At 34.2% G+C, this 14,941-nt stretch overlaps 1 protein-coding gene across 2 annotated transcripts in view; it reads right to left on the bottom strand.

Annotated features, from left to right (window-relative positions):
• Positions 1 to 1,727: 1,727 nt before the first annotated feature.
• LOC134676557 (uncharacterized) overlaps positions 1,728 to 14,941 on the bottom strand; it is a 121,193-nt gene continuing 107,979 nt past the window's right edge. For both annotated transcript variants that reach the window (XM_063534958.1, XM_063534951.1), the window contains exon 8: positions 1,728 to 4,719. In XM_063534958.1, the coding sequence (XP_063391028.1) occupies positions 4,619 to 4,719 (101 nt within the window). In that variant the 3' untranslated portion in view covers positions 1,728 to 4,618. The remainder of the gene's footprint in view (positions 4,720 to 14,941) is intronic.

Below are 14,941 nucleotides of genomic sequence, written 5' to 3'. Positions count from 1 at the left end.
AGTTTGAAATTTGTTCGGAAAAACTAGGCTAGCCCGATGGTATTTACATATTGCTAGCGAAAAAGTCTGTATAATAAGCAATACCTATTATGTTACCTCCAGATAAACGCCTGCTTGCTCTCCATTAAAAGGGGGGTTTTAACGTTTTCATCAATATCTCTGAACGTATATTTCTGTTTAAAATTTTGCTTGTCAAATCCTTCGGCTATATTAATAGCTATTTTTTGTAAAAATTATAGTGCTATCGTATGCAGGGTAACGATAGGTATATAATTGAAAATAGATAATTAAAGGTTAGGTTTGACATGTTTTCGTGATTTTTTTTCTATTGAGGTCAATGCGTTGCTTTTCCCGTTTAGTTAAAAAAAATACGAAATTGGTAACTCGGCATACAGCTAGCCAAAAACTGGGATGTCGTTGTGTGGCTCATTTAAAATAATTTTGTAAACAATAATATCGCTAGTTAAAAACAAAATGGTTGATCTAACGGTAAGTATCGTGAATTCAATGAATCCCTCACAACACAAAAATTCAAAATAGGCAGTAATTCTACACAATAAACTAAAAATATAAAGTAACCCAGTTCTGAAAAATTGCTGTGATGGATAATAATTTATTTTATGGTACGTAAAGGTATATTAAGTAATCTCGAGAAAATAAGTTTTTCCGTGAAGTCGCGTATTCACTGAAAGCAGATGGCTGTAAATATTATATGAGCCTTCTCGACAATACCACATAATGTGGTATAAATTAAACCTTATCCTCACTTTTAGCTTTGACATGTTGGAGATAGATTATTTTCGTAGCAGGTACGTCCGCTGGCAATTTCTTAGCTACTAAGGGCGCAATCCAACATCCGTTCTCCCTAATTCCATTTGGTCGCTGTGATAAATAATGTCTCGCGACAGCCGCTAAGTGCACGAAGCTACGGATATTATGTGAAGATATACCTGTGCTGCTATTTCCACGGCTTACCAAGCTATACATTTATAGCTTCCTATATTTATATAGGATTATTATATATATATATGATAACACATTTATTACATTAAATAATATAATTTTAGACGTATTTAAAAAACAGTTGTGCGGTAGAAAGAAGAGAAATCTAATCTTCAAGGATGGGTATTCCACAGCCATCTTCAGATCCAAATCTTTCTATCCTTCTTCTCGTTCCTCTAATTCTTAGAGAGACCGCTCTGATGATTGATATTTGTAATTTGACTTTGATCCAGTTGATTATTTGTGAGTATGGTTTGGTTATAGGATTATTATATATATATTTATTTATTATACAAAAGGTTAAAGGTACATAAATAATCATACAAAAGTAACTTAAATATATCTAAATATTAAAATATTTTAATATAAAAGACCTCCGCGGGCTGTACCGGGTGCAAAGGTGCCCATGATGAGTATAGCAGCTATAATAATTCAGTTAATAAAATGGTACAATGGTGGAAATGGAATTAGTTAAGTAATCTGACGTGTACTACCCGTTAAGTAATTTTATAAAATCTTGCACATACATGATGGTACATTATATAAAAAGTATAAGTCTACATAGTCCCTGAGTAACAAGACTCGATTTATCGTTTGTTATATTATATTATTTGTAACTGTGATAAAGGTTATAGTTATATAGGTTAGGTTGCGATTTATAGGTTAAACTTTTGTTTTTATAGCTACCTATACCTATGTACATTTTTTTAAATAAAACACATTCTAAAATGAACATCTTTTTTATTAGTTTTATTACATAATGTGGCCTGCTGTACGACTAGTACAATTTAGGTACTTATTTACAACTGTAACAATGACAATGACAATACTTAGGGATACCATATTATACATGAATTATATTATTTACAATATTTTTTTTGTGATTTTACACTTTACAGTGAGGCAACGTAATTAATTCTGAAAATTTGGTTTTAAGTGGGGAAATGCGTTTTTACGGTAATATATATTTGTATAGGAAATTAATCAATATGTAAAGGCTAGGTTCCTTGTTGTAGGACTTGTAATTGGTTGTATTGTATGTCAAAACCTAGTTAACATACCTCTGTCGGTACCTGTGTCGGTGGTGGTACCTACCACCAGCTTGAATATTTTTATTTCCACTTAAGTTCTACTTTATTTCACTACTAACCCACTGATATTTATAATTTATAAATTATTAAACATCCGAAGTTACGCGTGTTCGAAAGAGATAGGAAATTCTTCGTACATAATTATCGGCCTTACTGCAATAATATTAATTTCATTATTGTTGGTACATACAAAGATCGTAACTGTCTGCAAAAAGAAGCTACATACTTACTTAAAAATATTAAATATATTAATGACAAAAAACATTCTCAAAACCTACCACAAAGTATAACATTACAATATACGTACCTACTTACTCCAGTTTTCCGTAACCCAATTTTTAAAGGATCGGTTTGATGTGATGTGAGTCGTTTGGTTTGGGCCATACTTTGAGTTAAGTAGCCAAACAGCGATCAATACGATTTTATTCCCAATTTTACAAGGTTATACCCAAATGATGTCACTGCATGACTTGCCTACAGCTATACGTTTTATTGGCTTATACTATACCCAATTAAAATTATAAAATGTCGTCTTTGACTTTGTATGGTAGTAAAATTATAAAATTTATGAAAAAAAAAAGTTGATATGAAGGTTACACTCAAATTTATTGATGTTACAAAACACAATTATCAAGTTGCGATTTTATTAATGGCTTCAACAAAAATTTTAACAATGACATATTGAACTTTTTTTAATAAACATCAGTGGAGTTACAGATTTTTGTTTATTTAATTCCGACTTTACCTACATATAATACTTCCCTGTTTTTACAAATATTTTGTGTATATATTTAACATTGATATTCATTAACTATATTCTAGTGATGAAATTTTTACATGGACACAGTAAATTAAACACTTACAATTATTTATATTTTAATCATTGCAATATGAAAACGTTTTTGCGTGAATGTTGATTGAACATAGATACAAGTAAAATTTGGATACGACTATGACTACAAGCAATGGTTAATGGCTAAATGTTCATAACTATGTAAGCTACATAGATATTCCGTCAACAAATAACATCTTTTGCATGTGATAGTTATACAACATTATTTATATATTCTTCATCATTTCATTCATTTATCTTTGATCTAGTGAATAAATCAAAACATAACATCTTATTAGTATTAGTTTGCACCTAAAAGATGTTTTAAGAATGCTCCGTAATTTGAGTACTTAGACTAAATAATACTCGAATCTCTCGTCTAGCCTTTCACTATTAAAGCAATTTCAAAGCATCAGTGCCTTTAAATTTATAGATAAATGAAATCAAGCCATTGAAATCAAAAAACATTGCAATTTTAATCGGGACGAGGGTTTTAAGATCTCATCCACATGGAATCCAGTCATTAGTAAATGCAAGCGGAAACGAATATCGACAGTCGATAAATCGAATATCGTTAGTGTTGTGTGTCGACAGAGTGACATCCCTAGTGCGCAAAACGTTCAAACTGATAAACAAGACCAAGTGCGGGTAGTTCGAAAAACTCGCGCGGCTAGAAGATGTTGATGTCAACTTAAGCCAGTCTTCTCCGAGACCACGGGGACAACGCCGTCCTCGAAACGTCGGAGGTAAATCTTAAAACTTAAATACGCGATTAAGTCCCGTTGTGCAGTTTGATGAAATGAAATCATATTTCAGAATCAAATGAGGGCTTAATTTTTGTATGCTGTTTTTGGAGAAATAAGCCCTTTTGAAAAGACTTTCCTCAAATGCCCAGCTCCATAGAAGTAATATGTCAATGTTCCAGTTTCTTTAATACATCATTCACTTTCATCGGTAGGGAGAGCGGCTGCAGGCTTTCAAATTCGTAAAAAAAAACAAGTTTCATACTGACCTCCTAGAGCGCATCAGATTTGGCTAGGATGCAAGCTCGCATTACGTAATTTTACTGACGTATCATGTTTTCATACACATATCTTTTTTTCCTTGCTGCTTAAGTTTGCTGATTAAGGCAAGGAGGATATACCAAATATAAGCAGTAGAAACATTATTGATGAACATTCGAAATTCCTCATGGTAACATTCCTTCTCTAATAACCGCAGCTGCACTACCGGTACTGAACGCGTCGCTGTCATTGTCAATTTTCATAGTAAAATGAACAGTACCTAATGCAGCTGTCGTTGGAAATGGACTGTCACCTTCAGGCTCGAGTGCTCGTGGCGGCTGCAATACGCCAATAGCGACTAAAAATTCAAGTGAGTGAAACCGTTGTCGTCTAAACAGTTTAAAATATGTCTCACAAAAGTTTTATTTCGTTTACTGCAAACGTTAAGTAATTTACATTAAGCCGCTAAAAAGTATGTCACTCTGACTCGCAAATAAAAACAACTGTCTGTCTCCCCTACTACTAAGCACGGTGAACAGCAGTAAAAACAAATCTGCATGCAATAAGTGCTTCTCATTGCAGCACTAATTAACGCTAACTCGATTCACGCAAAAACGAACCGTCCTACAAAGGTTTCAGAAGATATTTAGCTTAGCTACGTTCTGCTAAGGCAGTTAAGCTTACGATTGTCACCGAAGGGAGAGGTTTAATATCGTTAGTGCTGGTAATAGAGAGTTGCCCAGAATGTAGTAGCTCGGCGATGACGATTGCATGGCCGCTGGGTTTTCACCTGAAACAATTGTGTAATGTTAAATATACATGTAATATACAGTAAGTAACAGAACGAAAAGCAATTACTCAAACCCGTTAATGTTTACGTCATATTAAGCAACTTTTACTATGGGACCAACCCCAAAATCGCAAAAAACCTGACTCTCCCATAGGAAATTTCAACATCAGACCAGCAAAATGTATATAACATCTAATTTTTTTCCCGCTTTTTCGGGCTTGGTCCCATAGTAAAAGTTGCTCAGTATGACCTAAACATTAACGGATTTAAATAATTGTTTTTCGTTCAGTTACATACTGTATAGCTACCACATAACAACTAAAAGACAACTTAATATAACGTTACAGAGTAAAATAGTTTATTTGCACAAATATCTCATCTACTACGAAATGATATGAACTATCATGGTTTTACTGAATAAACTTTAATAAACTCATCAAAGTAAATTGCATCGTCAGGATAATATTAAATGCTGAGTAAATGAGGGTAGTTAAAATAAATACCAATATCGAAATAGTTTATTTTACCATGATTTAAAAAGCACATAGACATACACATTTTTAGCAAACTCATTCCCGTCTTTCCTGTAGATATTGCAATTTTAAGGAACCTAAAGTTGATTTTTACGCGGCACCTTTACCAAGGTAGGTACATTTTTTCATTTAAGAATAAAAATAAGAATAAGAGATGTTTATTAGCACAAATTACTTGAGACTCGATTGTATTGTCCACAGAAGTGACCTTTTATCAAAATGTGTTTGACCTATTAAGCAAATTGGCCGTTTTCAAAAGCACAACAGCCTTTGTTGCCTATTACAGAAAATATTTTTTACGGAATAAAAAAGGTTGAAAGTATTTCTGCTGAATAAACTTGCCGTTTGATCTTTCGGAGTAATGATTGTAAACTCTAATTTGTGGAAAGATCTGATGTTTTAATGATGAATTATTTGTTGGTAAATTATAAGGTTTTTTTAGAGATAAGATTAAGTTTATTAAGCTCAAAAGGTTACATTCTATACATAATTTCATAAGTTATGTTACATAGGTATATCTGTCTAAGATCTTTCGTTGGTACTTAAATTAGGTATAAACCTATGGAACCTATGGAACTGGAGACCTATGGAATTAATTAATTTTATTTGTGTCTGACCGTCGGGGCCATTAACCATAGTTTTTGCACCAACATGTATCGTTTTAAATGGGTAAAAATCAAATATTTAATACGATTGTAACTTAACCGTGTGCGACTTTTAGTTATTTTGTATGATTTTCGCAGGTACCTACTTATTGCAAGGGACAACTAAAATTAGCGATCCGATACCTACTTTAAAGCTTATTTCATTACTCTATGTGTATATGTACCTATAAATTATATTTTGATCAGAAAAAAGAATCTTAGACATTACAGTTGAAACTCTTTCAAAACGCGTTAATGCCGTAATAGATGTCACTGCTGTCACTGGTTGAAAAGACCGACTCTCTGTCATTTAATCATTCGTTCATTCGCCGATAGATATGAGAATTTTATGGCCAATAAAGCTTTTTGATTGGGATTTGATCGCTAGCTTTTCTGAGCTTAACCTATTCGCAAGATCGGATTTCTTATGCCTTGGCAAGGATAACGTAGAATATTATAAGTTTTAAAATTATCAGGTTTTTCAATTGTTTCTTTTACAAAGCTTCATACTTTAATAATCAGGAAACATTTCATTAAATTAAGTTTTTATGTGTTACTTTTAAAAGTCTTATGGACTTTGTAATTTTTTTTTTGGTATTTTTACATTAATAATTGTCAAACTAGATTACCTATATATAAAATAGAAAATATAATAAATAATTCTGACAAGCTTTGGTCAGAATTATTTATTATATTTTCTATTCTATTCCCCGACTATCGTGAATACCTAACACACGTAACAGCTAAAGGAAAACTCATTCAATTCTCTTTTTCCTATAACTGTTGCGGCTGTTGCTCATAGTGGGGCGCTTTTCTACTGGTTTTACAAATGGGACAGTAAAGAAAATAAATGACGCTAAGGAGGTTTACGTAGAACGTGGAATTGTCCCAGTATTACGTATTGCTCCACTTAGAGCTCACGGCTGCAGCCTCTTTAGGTTGCGGTTATTTAGGTTAGGAGGGAACTGCTTGATAATCTCATCACAATATTTAGCGTCAGTGAAAATTTATAATTGTTAAATAGACGAGGTAAATCAATATGTGCCAATATATTATAGAGTAGGACCCGGGTATGTCCTTAAACTACGTCCAGGACCCGGGTATGTCCTTAAACCACGTCCAAGACCACCGGTGGACGGGCAGCAGCGTCTCTCAAATTCGGTGTACTCGACTGCGATCGCCAACCCGTCTGCCAAGCGTGGCGATTATGGCATTCACCCCCCAAAAAAGGGGGAGGCCTATGTTCAGCAGTGAACGTCTTATGGCTGAGATGATGATGATATTATAGAGTTCATCTGGTGGTCCATTACAACAGCCTGTGTTAATAAGCACTACGTAACTATGTCGAAAATTTAAAGGGTACTGTAAAACGTTGTACGATAAACGTGCGAATAGGTAATTTCCTATTTTCCGCATTTGCATCGTGAATAAAAAATCTATTACTAGTTTCCTACTGCTAGATGAGGGCGTGCTACTTTTATTTAAATTATTTGTTCCAATGGACCGGTCGCGTTTATATCTTGCCATGCAATCGTATAGTACTTAAACATTAAAATAATTCAAGTAGGTAGGTTAGGTATAATATGTAAAACTTGTTTGTATCACTTTTACCTACGAAAAATCCGCGATTAAATTTACTAGGTAGAGTTAGACCAAGACAAGTCTGCAGCGATTTTGATAGCAGTGCAATACTGTTATTTATACGTCATAATTTCGTAGAAGTTTGACGTTTAAAATAACACTTGCACTGTCTATTAAAATCATTGCAGACTTGTCTTGGTTGGACTCTATTTTCATCTTCTTCAAATACCGATATCCTCATAGAAATATAAAGCTCAAATATATTGAATCAACCTAATGAGCACCAATTTACTCATTTACTCAAGGAAACGAGAACACGAAACTTCAATTAACTTCTATAGAAACATGTCATAATCTCCTTAGCTTGTTACATAATAACCATTTTAAGGCATTTAAAACTGAGCAGAGTTTAAAAAACTTCTTGGAAAGTTAGACAGATTACTTAAGGTTCAGATTTTAGGAAAAGTTACGTAATGGTCTCATTTGAGCGAGCGAGATTTAGCTTGGATTCAGAAGAATAAAACTTTCGAATTAAATTTGAGATTTATAGAATTGAACAAAAAATTATGCGAATCAAAATTGTGAATAATTTGTCGAAAATACCGTACTAGGTATATCAAAATATTCTTATTTAAGTACCTACGGCTAAACTTACTTAACGATTGCCTCTTTAAAGTGGTGTTACGTAGTGACCTCTATGTTTCAAAACAAATCATCTGCTGCCTTTAAATGAACTTTGGGAGGGGGCAAGACTAGTACGTGTATACCTAGAGTAGTATAGACGTCTGTGGTGAATAATTGTGAGATTTGTGAGAGAATCGACTGAACTCAAACAAAGCCTAGATGAGGCCGATGGAGTTTGCTTTCGTAAAAATAACAGCTGTAATGCCAATTCTTGGGGTTAGGCAACCGCTCATTTCTGACATTTTTGTATAAATTACTCTAAGGCCCACTTGCACCATCTCACTAACCCGGGGTTAAGCGGTTAAACCGTTAACCTAGTGTCAAATTGTACTGGTAACCATGGTAACTCTAGGTTTAACCGGTTAACCTCGAGTTAGTAGAATGGTGCAAGTGGGCCTAATATGGTTTACGATAGGTGCTAGTGCTGCACTCTGGCGGAAGAACATTGCTGTAATACCCCCTCAGAGAGATATTGCAGAGGGCTTCTATGAACCGCTTTGTTAGTTCGTCTTTTACGTTTTGTGACTGGCCATATGTCTATTACATAGTATTAAGCTTAATTATCAATATAAAACTTACATTTTAGCGGTGAAGGAAAGCTTTCGGGAGCTTTCTTGTCGGCCGTGTGTTTACGTTCGCGATTTTGATTGAACTTCTAAACAACTTAGGTAACTAAAAGCACTTGATTTCATAGTCCAGTCTTTATCACATGTATCCACAATAAAATTAATGGCTAATTGACTTAGTAAAAACAAAATAACGACAAGGATTTGTTTACGAAAACATTTGACAGTAAGAGAGGTTGTTTACGTTGACTTTGACAGGTATGGGCGAGGAGCCATTTAGGTATTGTTTTAAACCGTAAAACTCAAAAAGCGTGAGGTAGATAAAAGATTACAATAATTAAATAATTATTTTCTTTTATATGTTTATAAGAAAATAAACATTATTATGGAGGAAAATACGAAATACTTCAGTATGAACGTAATATTTGGAATCATAAAGGGAAAAATCTTAACTCAAACATACTTTGGTTGTGCATGCGCGTACGTAAATACGATTTAAAACTACCCTCATCAGCATTTTATTATTAGAATATGGATCTTAACATGTAGGACATAAGGTTTAAGAAAGAAAATCATAGATGGCACCGATTAAGGTCATCATGGTTAATCAAGAGTAAACCTTAAAGTATGAGACATAGGAACTACGTGCGAAAACATGTCAAGAGTCGGCATTAAACGGTTTTAAGCTTTAAGTAAAGTATGTAAGACTTATATTTCGGTAAGGTAAGTGGGCATATTAAGGGACGGTGGTTTGTCTTCACTGAAGACAGGGTGAATGACCGAGAACAATGGGTTGTCTTCACTGACGGCATTTTTGTCCTTGCCAAGGTCATTTTTGTCGTCACTGACGACATTTTTGTCTTCGGTGAAGACAGGGTGAATGACCTTGGACAATGGGTTGTCTTCACTGGCGACATTTTTGTCTTCACTGAAGACACTTTTGTCGTCACTGACGACAAGAATAATAGTATAAAAGGATTGAAGAGGGGCGATGCGAATTAGTCTTTCACTAGCGTCCGGACCGACAACTGACTTTGGTTTTTGTATAGTACGCGGAGATTATTGGTGAGAGTGGGGAAGCTCTGTCCATTTTTCTAAGTGCTTAGCTTTATCGAGATTAAGACGCAAGTCCCAAATCTCATAGAGTAGAACTTGGAATTGTGTCTTTGTTTTGGCATGGCGGAAATATGTGTTTCTGTTATGTTTGAACTTAGATATCATTGGATAGAGTGTGTCCACTTTGCTAATAGTTTTCTATAGGAGTTTTCAATAGAAATGTAGTTGTTTGGAAAGTGTTTACTTGATTCTATATCTGAAGGCTCCTAATTTTTATTTTTCATATGATTCAAAACCAAATCAGTGCCTAGACATACAGTTTAGTCTAGCCTTTCATCTGCTATCCTAACGGTGACAAACAGCGGATGGAAGGAGGTCTAACTTGTTCCAAGATGAGGGTTGTCTTGGGGTCTGCTTTTTATCAACATAGCAGACTTAAAACGTCTCCCTCCCTAGCTTTTCGATGTCCAACTGTAGATGAATAGCAAGGACGTCACGTGCGCGTCATCCGGGGTAACCTGGGCTTGCTTGAAATCTACAGTATTCGAAGGCTTTGTATTTTAAATATATTTATTTATACCAATTATATACACAATAGGGACCTGCCCTATCCATGTTGCATCCCTGCCTTTGTGCAAAACGCCATGGAGGGGGGCAATAACTCGAGTTGATAGGTTGCAATCTCGGAGTCACTCGCCGAATGCTTAGCTTGCATCTAATAGGGACACACTTGCGTATATTCCAAAGTACCAGGGTCGATGGTAAGTACGAACTGTGCTTTGGTTATACTAAAGTAGGGACAGAGGATAGGGTTAATAGGGTAGAATCGCACACTATTACTAGGGAATTAGGGTTTCTTTAGAGATTTAGGGTCAAAGATTGAAACGGTTGATATTTTTCCTCGTTCAAAACCTTCGAATATGGTTTCTTCATTATAAAATTATGCGGAGTTAACTGTTACTGCTAATGAACTTATAATTTATCTGGGTAAAAGGGTATTCTCTATCTTATTCAAATTTTATCTATTAAAATTCTGGTCGTCTGGAGTAGAGATGAAGTACTGAGTAACATAATCAGGTTTCCAAGGTGTTTATAAAACAAATTCTAAAATATCAAATTGAGTTGCTAGGAAATGCAGTCTATTCTGAGATGGAATATCAAAGAATAGCTGTTTTAGGGGACCTTTGGCAGGCAAGAGTAAACCAGAGGATACTTTGAGTGGAATAATACTCATTTTGATATTCATAATTCGTTCTCAGTTTCATAGTAAATTTAGTACTTCGTTTATACTATTAAGAGACCAGAAATGCAGCTTATATTTTAGTTTTGGGGAATGGAAATGGAATTAATATTCCTTAGCTTTTGAAATAAAAGAAAAGTAATTTTGATGACTGATGAATACTTGGCACTTCTCTTCATAGTCATCTAGATACGCATAAGTTCCGAAGTGTTGGTAAAAGCCCGTCTGGCTAACAAGTTAGGGTAGGTGTTCCGACTAACCTTGTTGACTGGACTAAGAGCCCCCAATCCTGCATCGGGCGTATGAGTAGCATTTTCGCAAGAAGCTGGTAGTTAATTATAATCTTGAAAAGTTAGGGTGTAAACGGGCTTATCCCAGGAATGCTACTTATATGTTATCCCGGAGGCTTAATAGGCGTAGCAGGATTTTATCAACAATTATTTTTTATATTTAATTTATCAATTATCAATATTTTATCATATATGCGGCATTCTTCAATATCGTTTTAGTTTTGGTTTTATTAATGACACTTACATTACGCTATAAAACTGGTAGAATTTTCTAATTTTATAATAAAATAAAATGGTTACAATTATTCCTTAGTTACGTAATAAATTATTTTAGTATTTTAGATATTCTTTCAATAAAATCTAGATAGGTCATTATAACGATTAAAACCAGTCTCCCAAAATTAGCATCACTCATTAAAGGATCTAGGTTTCCGCGGTCCACTTCGAGGGGTCCTAACTGTTTACTAGACGATTACGAGGCCAAATATTAGGAGTATTTATTAAGGGGATATTTATTTATTTACATATATATAAGGGGGAGGGTACAGTTTCTACCGCTCGAACATGCAAGAATGATAGGGACAAGTAACCAATCTGATTTTTGATAAATGTATTTAGTTAGTCACTCGCGAACTTCGGATTGTTTGCCTGTTAATGCCAGTCTCTTGGTTGTGGTTAGTGTTGTGTTCACTGTTTTGTGTTTGATTTAATGTGCCGTATTCATTAATCCAATTAGTTAAATTAATTATAGCGTACCTAAAGTGCGGATTGGTTAACCTAGGCACGGAGTTGAGTACCTAGTGTTACAATTGCACGTAACTATTTGAAATACAAATAAGTGTTTGGTATTATAATTTCACATAGAGTACTCGCATGTATTTAATATTAAAACTACTTCACTCTTTAAAATATACTTCTACAAAAACATATTTTATTCGGTAAATCTTTTACCGTATAATGGAACGTTTTTAAATATAGTTAGGCCGCTGAAGCTGTATATTATTATTTTGTCTTTCAAGTGATGTTTCTACTATTAAACGAATCACCGGTATTTTAGTTACACGCTGCATACACAAACCCCGAACGGCATTAAATTTTAAATAAGGTAGGCGATTATTATTTTAATTTTAATATTTAAAAATTTACGACAGAGACTCTATGCCACTTGAGAATTTATGAGCCTGATGCAAAAATTTTAATATGACATAAAAAGGGCTATTAAGGGCTCAGCGGGCTTATGGTCAGGAACAGCGGTTGACCTTTGTGAAAATTAGATTGTCATGTCGCTTAGTTAAAATAAAACTTCATGTTGTTTTAAAAAAACTCATGATAAAATGTGAAGCGTAATATGATGTATGTATGCCTAGATTTATGTTGCCTTTATAGTGCAATATTATGTGAAGTTTCACGCGGCGTTATGGTTTAATAGTTATTATTCAAAGAAGAAGTAGAGATAAAAAAATCTGACCATAGTTAAATAATCTGCATTAACATGCATGCATGGGAGCTCTAATTGTACTATAGCATCGTGAAATCCTGTAGTTTTACTTAATGTCTATTTGACGATACTCCACAGTCCCCACGCCATACGGTTGAAGCAAAAAAAAAAGACAATTCTTTGAGCGGTCGCGGCCAGCTCGATGCGCGCTCGCGGCGTTTTCGCTGCGCGCTAGCCTAGCTTTCCAACTCTCCCGCAAATCGCCAGTGTAATAAGGCCCTAATAGCCGTAATAGCATTCAATTATTTAGCATATTTAAAATAAACAAGATTATCAATACTTTTCTGCTACGGGCGTTATGTGTAAGGTAGAAATGCTAGACGACACTTATACGAGTAATCCTGAATTAAATGTTATTTTGGATGTGATTTTATAACGATAACGATATAATGATATAACGTTTTACTTGTTTTGAAGGACTTCCTCGAGGAAAATTGAATATGCTTAGAGAGTTTACATGTTATGAAAACAATTTCCTTGACATCAGATTATCCTTCTTAGCTAGGCTCTTATCTTTTCTTTGAATTTTAAATTAAGTATTATTACAGAGCCATTACACAATTAGTAAGTACGAGTATACCTATGTAATTGCAACTAAATTGTACATAATCAAGGATTGTAATTAGTCTTAAGTTAATTGATTCCATTGTGTTACTAAAACCAAGCAAGTTTTTATTAAAGCTACATGCAGTAAACTAAGATATATATGTGTTTGAAATGAGTAAATTAAATGGTTTATTTTTGTAATAATCGAATCAACAAATTTTAAACTAATTACGGACCTTAGCTACGTACGTTTGGTTTGCAATTAACCTATATTAGAGTGAATTAAAAAAAATACATAATTAAGCGCAGTTAAGAAGCTGTGACTATTGTTAACTTAATTGATTCATTGTTACGAAAATTATGTAGTTTGTATTGTATTTATTGTACTTAATTGATGTATATGTATAAGTAAGTCAATAGCTATACATTTTCATTATAGAAATGGCTAAATTGTCGTAACATAATCGAAACACCATTGTGTTACGACAATTGACTTTGGACTAATTACAGGTTCTTGACTTTGTACGAATTCATAGCAATTCACACTATGCAATCCTCAGCAATTACTCTAGCCCTATTATTAAGACGTTCTTTATTGTAGAGACTAAGGGACTTAATTTTATACTGTAACAGTAGCTGCTCTGTTAATTCTCGTCTTATTCCCGGCATTTCCCGGGGAATCAAAGGAAATTGTAAACCTGAATCCGCAGAAGGTTTAGCTCTGTTATACATATACGATGCAAACGGGCGTCAAAATTGATAAGGAAGCTACAAGATTGCGGATACGATTGCAATATCGCTAACAACATAACTCAAGATGTATATAAGCAATAAAAATAATGTAAAACGTTATTTTTTTCGAAATACTCTGGTACTTGCGAACTTTTTCCGCGTAGAACTCGTATGTAAACTGTCCCTTCCTTCCCCCACTTAGGTACAATACAAACCCCATTTCAACGGCTTAGGGTCAGAATTTCCAAAGTTCATTCTGAATCCCAAGTCAATGGAAGTCAAGGAGGTACATAGTATTTTTTAATATTTTTTGGCATCTAAACTATTTATGACTTTTCCGGTATCCGCGAAGATTTACATATAAATAAAAGGCTGTTTAGGTTGTTAACTCTTATGTCATTGCAATACATTATAAAGCATTGTTAAAACATCTGACTCTGACACCAATATGTTACTGCAGTAAGTTGCTTACATGTTAAATAGTAGCTTTAGTTAACCTAAAAAATAAATAAAGCATACTGTTGCGGCGTCGTTTTGCTACAGCTTTAATCTATCAATTTCTTTGATAAAATGAGTGATGGTCGCCGCCTTATTACTGCCGCAATTATGAAAATTGTCACGGTGATAAAACTGCGGCTATGGTTTTATCAATAGCCTCTACCATCAGTTGGCAGAGTATTTTTCACTTACACTCGGTGAATAAACGTGCCGTGAGTCACGTTTTACGTTTCTTTACGGTCTTATGTACCTAACTTCACTCCACTCCAAACGATACTGTCCCTTTCTAAGTATACTAAAAAACAGAGCAAGAGTTATATCGGAGTTTTATACAGCGCCTCTAGGATTCACCAA

The sequence above is a fragment of the Cydia fagiglandana genome, chromosome 2, assembly GCF_963556715.1.
Source record: "Cydia fagiglandana chromosome 2, ilCydFagi1.1, whole genome shotgun sequence".
In the NCBI taxonomy this organism is placed as follows: domain Eukaryota; kingdom Metazoa; phylum Arthropoda; class Insecta; order Lepidoptera; family Tortricidae; genus Cydia; species Cydia fagiglandana.
This window is presented reverse-complemented; position numbering and strand designations above follow the sequence as displayed.